This window comes from Gastrolobium bilobum, unplaced genomic scaffold, assembly GCF_033153095.1.
Source record: "Gastrolobium bilobum isolate Gb01-03AN ecotype WA unplaced genomic scaffold, APGP_CSIRO_Gbil_v1 utg14103, whole genome shotgun sequence".
NCBI lineage: Eukaryota > Viridiplantae > Streptophyta > Magnoliopsida > Fabales > Fabaceae > Gastrolobium > Gastrolobium bilobum.
In genome coordinates, this window is record NW_026895487.1 from 15,925 (window position 1) to 24,050 (window position 8,126).

At 33.1% G+C, this 8,126-nt stretch overlaps 1 protein-coding gene across 1 annotated transcript; it reads left to right on the forward strand.

The window, feature by feature from the left end:
• The first annotated feature begins 6,511 nt into the window (after positions 1 to 6,511).
• On the forward strand, positions 6,512 to 7,912 carry LOC133313754 (probable WRKY transcription factor 11). Its single transcript, XM_061515166.1, has 3 exons — positions 6,512 to 7,139; positions 7,229 to 7,354; positions 7,490 to 7,912. The coding sequence occupies exons 1-3, from the start codon at positions 6,553 to 6,555 to the stop codon at positions 7,656 to 7,658; spliced, it is 882 nt and encodes a 293-aa protein (XP_061371150.1). The 5' UTR covers positions 6,512 to 6,552; the 3' UTR covers positions 7,659 to 7,912.
• Positions 7,913 to 8,126: the final 214 nt, after the last annotated feature.

An 8,126-nucleotide genomic window follows, 5' to 3' on the forward strand; every position in this document is an offset into this window, starting at 1 on the left:
ATGAGCTATTAGATACAAATAGATTTATGATCAATAATAAGTGTAAGACTTTTAACTCTTATATCAGTATAAAAATCAATGTTGTTAAAATCGAGATTTTAAGTAAAATCGCAGAGGGATTAAAAAATGGTAAAATATAAAATCGTAATGTAAAAAAATCGTAAAAAATCGTAAAAGCATAAAAGCATTTGAAATATTGGTAAAATCATTTTGATGAAAACAAATCGTAAAAACATAAAATCGTAGTGATAAATCGAGATTTTAACAACTACGATAAAAATATTTTACCCCTATATATATTTTAAAAGTGTCCACACATATTTAGATGAAATTAATTTTCTTCATGGCATAAAGCATGAAGATTTTTATCATTGATTCCAAAATACTTCGCCTAAAAAATAAATCAAGCAACCTTTCAATCATAATATGTTTCTTAGGCCCAGCCCGCTTATCCATTTTATCAGCCACTGAAACTAAACCATTAAAATTTAATATATATATATATATATATATATATATATATATATATATATATATATATATATATATATATATTTGGTGCATGAAGCATATATATGTACTAGCATTGAATAAATTCCCAAATGTGTCTATTAATTGGTTTGTTTTACTTTTACAGTTTTGGAGACTAGATGGAAAAGAAGTGTCCCCACTACAAAAAAACATGTGTTTACTGGGAGCTTTTTATTAGCGGTCAAGAAAAACGCTAGTAAATTGTCGAATTTCTAGCAGTTTGTTCAACGCCAGAAAATAAAGTATATTTTGGCGAGTTGTATAATATTCTGGAGATTTGAAATGCCACAAAAGTTACAAGATACTTTTTTTGATTAATTTTTTGGCGCCTTTATTCTTGTCCCTTTTGATTTTTCTCAATCACTTTCTGGTGAGTTCTCTCTCTCCCTCTCTCTTTTCCTCCCCAAAAGCTCCCTCATTTGTTCCCTAAAAGTTTCAGGTCTTGCAATTTCGGGTTCTTCTCGCTCATTGCAAGCTACTTCTGTCAATTGAATAGTAGCCTCTTCATTTTTCCTTCTTCATTCTTTATATTCTAGCAGGTAACAAATGCTTCGTTTTCATCTTTACGAACTACTGATTTTTGTTTCAATTTAGTAAGACAAATTAGTTCCTCATCAATGATTTTGATGAACTAAAAAACATACAAATTTGTTTGAAGAGCATAATAAAACTGAGAGTGCATTTTTTATTTGTTTATCTAGATTTCTTATGATAAAATTTAAAACTGGATTTGAGCAAATGGTAGCATGTTAATTTGGTTCATGTCTCGCTTGCTGATAAGGGAGCCTCTTGTAGAAATCAAGTCGTTGAGAAACTCAGAGTGTCTTAAAGAAAAAGGAATTGAAGAGGTGCACTTGCTTTTCTATTTATTTTTTGATTTATCGTATTTTATTTTCTAATTTTTTTATGCTTAAATTCTCTAAATGGAACTCGAATAATCTGCTTCGTAATTTTTGAGAGAGGAATTATTAAAATAATGTCCATGTCAACTTGTACATAAATGGAGTTAAATATTTTATTGTGTTGATTGCTGTTCATAAACAATGATAACAAATTGCTTTGGTAAAAGGTATGTTGTGTTTCTTGATGCAGGACTCATGTGTGCTTAAGAGGGAGCTTGTTCATGTTGGAAAAAGCAAAAAAACTATTAGTTTCATTAAAAATTTAAAAAAAATAGAGTTCTCTGAGTTGCTAATTTAATTTTTTTTATACATACTAATTTAATTTTTGTATCCATGTTTTTATGGTTTTTTCTTTTGAATTGATGCCAATTGTCTCTTTCTTAAATAAATTCCTAAATCATCAAATGGTGTCTTTTTTATTATAGGCTTATTGTCAAAATCCACTAGTCTTTAGAGAATAATAGGCTTTTTGTTGATTTGATTGCACTACCGCATTGCATTTGATATCCATTTGTCAACTAAATGTGCTGGAAGCTTCTACATTATAAGGTAGAGTAGCTATATTAGGATCTAAAAATTCAAGACCTGCTTACTGCTAAGCACATGAAAGGTGGAGGACAGTTTTACCAGAAAAAAATAGCTTTCGTACTGAATATTCCTTTCACTCCATTTCTCATTCTCCATAATCTTGTTATGTTTGCTTATATGAAAAATTCTATCTTCTTGTGATGCTGGTTACTTGTATACAAGAGACATAGCATAAATGTATTCATAATAACAAAATTCAACTGTGTTTGACCCAAAAATTCCAACATTTCGTTTTATACCAACATAATTAAGGACTAATACCAATCTGGTTACGTTTTATTATATGCAGTTTGCTAGCATCCCCAAATCATAATTGTTTGGATATTTTTAAAATAGAAATAAGTGGAAGATGAATTTGTGAAGGATACTTCTTCAACTCTGATAATGAAGAGATAAATTGGACTGTGAGAGGGATCAATTCAAGCTATTCTTGGAAATGTTAATATAGAATTATGCTGTGTATGGTTTCATGTAAATGATTGCTATGCCTTTCACTTTACTCTTTGGCCTTTGATTTTAAGGCTAACATTCAGATATATTATTCAGTCAATTGTCCATAACTCTGTTTTTAATGTCAATCTGTGAGATTTAGTTTGTGATTTTCTCATATTTGCTTTATTGTCAGCAAAATTAATTACCCTTTTTTTAATCAATATTAGAGAAAAAAAGGAAATGTTTCCGATTGTTATTGCCTTTTTTTGTTTCTTCCTCGTTTGAACCTTTAGGAAAAAATAAAAAATAAAAGTGTTGTTTTGCTATGTGATATGATTATTTATTTATTTTCTGAAGGAAGAAGATAACAAACAATACACAGGAGATGGCACAGTTGACTTTAGAGGCCGGCCTTTTCTTAAGCAGAATACGGGAAATTAGAGAGCTTGTCCCTTTATCCTAGGTATGCTTTTACATTGTTATTATATATTAAGTAATCCATTTTTGTTTATATCATCTTTATGCATGCAAATCACAGGCAATGAATGTTGTGCACGTTTGGCTTTCTTTGGCATTGCAACAAATCTTGTTACCTATCTTACAACCAAGCTACATGAAGGAAATGTCTCTGCTACAAGAAATGTCAGCATTTGGCAAGGCACTTGTTATCTTACTCCTCTCATTGGAGTTGTTCTAGCAGATGGTACATATTACATGATAAATATTGAGTGCATTAATGGTCAAAATGTTCTAATTAGGCAACTAATTATAACTAAAAGTCTACAACCTTTTCATTTTGTAGTTGTTCTTTTACCATATGATACATATTAATTCTGCATAAGATGAAGTAGATGATGGTATTTGAGCAAGAAAGCACCTTGTTGAGTATGAATTTGTAAAATCCTTGTAGTCTCTATTATGTGGTCTGAAGTTTGTAAGGTATGCATGCCATTAATCAGAAATTGTGTGAATGATGTCTTATAATTGTTTATGAAATATAATTTACATATCACATATATGCATACTTAACCCTGTTACTCTTTTGTAACTTTAGGTTGGAGGGAGAGATTCAACAAGGCAAGACATGGGAGGCAAAAACTATGGAGCAGCAGGTCCTGTAAACATTCATTACACTCTGACTTGAGTACTATACATATATATATACCCATCTAAAATCTTGTCTACATACAAGGAACATGTGGTTTTTTCATTCCTTTTTAAATGTTTGGGCTTATTTAGTCAAGCTTAAGTTGGATTCGTTCAGGCAATTACAGTAACAAAGGTGAAAGCGCGCGGTGGCATCTCTAAAAAGAATACTAGCACCAATTATCAGAGCGGTGGCATCTCTAACCAATTGGTGTATCAACCTCAGCTTATCAGGTTCTTCTCTTTACGTTTCTTCCTTTTCATGTGAGAATTCCATTAATTTGATTTTGTTGCTGATTAAGTATTGGTGATTCATGTACATTTCATATGGTAACAAGATATGACCCAAAACAAAATGCCTACCATTCAAACTACATGAATTATTAATTGATATCACATTGGTAAGGCCTAAGGCTGCTTGTGTTGATTTAAAAATTTCAGAATACATATCTAATAACATAATAAACATATATAATGTTTTGTGGGGGTCATTTTTTAGTTACGTGCACATTTTTTTTATATGTTAATTTTAGTTAATTTTATAATGTTTTGTGTTGATTACAGGGGCACGTTGCATAAATAGAGAGAAAAGAGGTTCAGAAGAGGAGGTTGGAATTTGGGCATTTTAGGCATTTTGGGCTTATCAATTGTGAGAGAACAGCACCATTCGAAAGTGCTGATATTATTTTCTTCTTTTAAAGTTGATTCATTTTCTGTATCTAGAGCTTTTCCTGTTCATATTCTTCAGTGTCTTTTCTTTTACATGAATTCAATGTTGTACTTGTCTTTCTTTTTCATATATAATACAGAAAATCCAGAAGTTTTCTGGGCCAATTCCTCTTGTGTCTCTTTTCATTAAGTACCTACTGATCCAGTTCCCTGCAAAATGGATGACATAAACTTTGCGGCATTCAATTTGCTGAGGAAAGAAACCATGTTTAACAAGAGTGTTTGTGATAGATATGAAGAAGAGGAGTGGCATGGAATAATATTGCATTGAAATGTTAACATACAAAAAAGCATGTGCACGTAACTAAAATTGACATATTATTTTTCACTAAAATTAACATAATAAACCTCTCGTAAGGTCTGTTTTTTTTTTTTAAATAAAATAAACATGTTGTGGAGGTCTATGCCTTCTACGAAGTGACAAATATTGTGGGGGTTTAGAACCTCCAGAAAGTGTAACATTTGTGGGGGTCTAGAACCTCCAAAATTTATTCCAACAAATTTGTGGCACTGCACAAAAAACCCCCACAAACTATGTTGTGGCGAAAGCAGAACTGGGGGTTTGGGTGAATGCCACAAATGTCTTTTGTGGGGGTCAAAAACCTCCACAATATGAAAATATGACCTCCACAAAATGCCTGAATTTTTGTAGTGCCCAACCCAATGGATTGAAGTGACAAAAAGATTATTCGAACATTTTTTTTTTAAATAAAGACCATCATAGTGTTTCTTTTTGCCTTAGTGTTGAAGCTGGCCAAATTAGGCTTTGACCTCTCAAAAAGAATCAAAAGGAGTAATCCCTTTTACGTCGTTTGATATTTATTGATATTATATTATCATCGTATTGAGAATCCACGCTAAATTTTAAAAATTAAAGTTAGGTTCCATGACTTGCTCTTTGCTTTTCTGCCCATGCGCATCAAACAAATGGTCAACCGTAAACAAAAGGACAAAATGAAAAAGATGGAAGGGCGAAGCTTTCGATGAGATTGCTGCAAAATAATTTTATTTAATTTGTATATTTAATTAGGACATATATCGAGCAATTACAATATATTAAATAAAAGTTAAAAAAATTGACTTATTAAATACGATAAAAAGTTTAATACTAATTAATTCATAAAAGTAATAAATACCAATTTGTATTAATCTTTAATATTTGTCCTTAAACAAAAAAATTATTATTCTTTTCTACCCTTTAAGTTATATAAGAAATAAAAATTATTAGATATTGCTTCGAAAAAAAATTATTAGATACATCCCTGGCCCGCAATAAATTATAGATTATTTTTTTCAACATGATAAATGGGTTTTTGAAATTAAAATATTTCCACCGTCAAAACATTCACTCTTGTAACACTTCACTTCACTTGAGGCTAAACGCAACACTTTAATTCATCATAGTGTGCTTTATTAAAAAAAAAAAAATTCCCCACAACAAATTCAAATTAATTTTTTTTTAGTTAAAGTATTTGAAAGGTTTAAAACTGATACTCGCCAACACTTCAATTCACTTCAAGCTAAACATTCCACGTAAACAACACTCGTTTTAATATATGATAATGTGATATATAGAATGTTCTTACTCGCTAACGAATTTAAATTTTTTCTTTCAATGTAATAGGTAGGTTATTGAAGTCAAGATTTTAAACTATTTTAACTTTGGCACTTGAAAAGATTTAACTCACTTCAAGCTAAACATTTCACCCAAGCACCACTTAAAAATATCATAATTGACATTTGACGAACTGTACTTAATGATTTTCGCATTCGGCGAACACTTTAACTAAAAGCTTAATGCCAAACACATTACTTACTTTAATATTTTATAGAAAAAATGTTTTTCTTATGTTACATGAGATAAATTATCTTATGCAACACACAAAAAAGTGAGTGTGAGACTCATTAAGAAAAAAATAAATTATATTCACTTTTGTGTGTTGCATGAGATAATTTTATCTCATACAACATGAGAAAAATATATCCTATTTTACAATGCGATTTACTAAATTTTCTTAGTGGCCAATAAATATATTATTAAAGTCAAGGTATTCTACCATCCAAACTTTAACACTCTACAACACTTTAGGTCACCTGAAGTTTCACTCAATCAATTAGAAACACTTGCTTAAATCCCCTTCCTCTTCCCCTATTTCTCCTACTCTCTTACCTGTTCCAAAACCAATACCAAAACCAAATCCTCTTCTTCTTCTCTGTGTGTACGATGGCAGTAGACATGGTAAGCGCTTCAAGGTTTAGGATGGAAGAACACATGGCCATAGAAGAAGCTGCTTCAGCTGGGTTAAAGAGCATGGAGCATCTCATTCGAGTCCTTTCATCTCAAACCCCTTCTTCTTACAATCATTCTTCTTCTACTCACAACAACCTTAACTGCTCCGAAATCACTGACTTCACCGTCTCCAAGTTCAAACAGGTCATCAATCTATTGAACCGAACCGGTCACGCTCGCTTTCGCCGCGCACCCGAACCCCAACCTGAACCCGAACCCGAACCCGAACCTCAACCCCAGACCAAGGGTATGTCCCTAGATTTCGCCAAACCCAACCTCATAAACTCCAAGCCTAACAAAAAGGACGAAACTCTCACCATCTCCACCACCACCTCCTCCTCCTTCATGTCCTCCATCACCGCCGATGCCAGCGTCTCCGACGGCAAGATAGGCCCGTTCCTCGCTCCTCCCATCTCTGCCGGAAAACCCCCTCTCTCCTCCTCTCACCGGAAAAGGTGCCACGACGCTACCCTCTCCGGCAAAGTCCCCTCCTCCGGCCACTGTCATTGCTCCAAGAGAAGGTATTTATTTTTTTCACTATTTCCTAACACCCTTCTTAACGAATTCACACCAAAAAATAAAAATAAAATAATTTCTTGTTTTTTCTTAGGAAATTACGTGTTAAACGAACGATCCGTGTGCCGGCGATAAGCTCGAAGATCGCCGATATTCCATCGGACGAGTACTCATGGAGGAAGTACGGTCAAAAACCGATCAAGGGTTCACCTTATCCTCGGTATTATTCAATTCCTTCTTCCATCACCGTTCAAAGTCAAATGCTAATCTCAAAGTCTTCGCTTTTTTTAAAATAAAAAAAAAATGAAAATTAGTATTTAAATACTAATACTCATGTTTAATTTGATTTTGTCAGTGGTTACTATAAGTGCAGCACCGTGAGAGGGTGTCCGGCGAGGAAGCACGTGGAGCGAGCCCAAGACGATCCCAAGATGCTGATCGTGACGTACGAGGGTGAGCACCGTCACCCGCAACCGCAAACCGCCGTTACAGGCGGAATCGGTCTCAGCTTCCTGTCTAGCTGAATCAAGCGACGGCGCCGTTTGGAAAAAAAACTTCAGGATCCTCAACGACGGCACCGTTATCGTGACGGTAACGGCGGCTGCGACGTGTAGAGAGAAACGTCAAAACCAAAGTACTGAAGAGAGAGAGAAAATGGAGAGTGGAAGTCAACTTTTGCGTTGTAGCCTTTGACGGAGTCGTCTGAAAAGTTGATGAGGACTTATGTGTAAATTTGACCCATGACTGATGTAGATCTCAAAATGAAATACAGTTTTTTTTTTTTGGCATGATGAAAATAATTTATCTATTTTTTTTTAAGGAGTTTGCATTCATCATTTAACATGATAATAAAAAATTTTTACACGCACAATATTTTGTAGGGCTCACACTTTTTGAAGTAAAAAAAAAATTACGACACGCAAAACAAATCTCTATAATATTATATAATCAATTTTTCTACAACATAACTCTTATAAAAATGTGAGAATATT

Coding starts and splice junctions, on each gene's coding strand:
- LOC133313754 (XM_061515166.1), top strand. CDS start 6,553: ATGGCAGTAGACATGGTAAGCGCTTCAAGGTTTAGGATGGAAGAACAC. Junction 7,140..7,228: donor TGTCATTGCTCCAAGAGAAG/GTATTTATTTTT, acceptor GTTTTTTCTTAG/GAAATTACGTGTTAAACGAA. Junction 7,355..7,489: donor AAGGGTTCACCTTATCCTCG/GTATTATTCAAT, acceptor TGATTTTGTCAG/TGGTTACTATAAGTGCAGCA.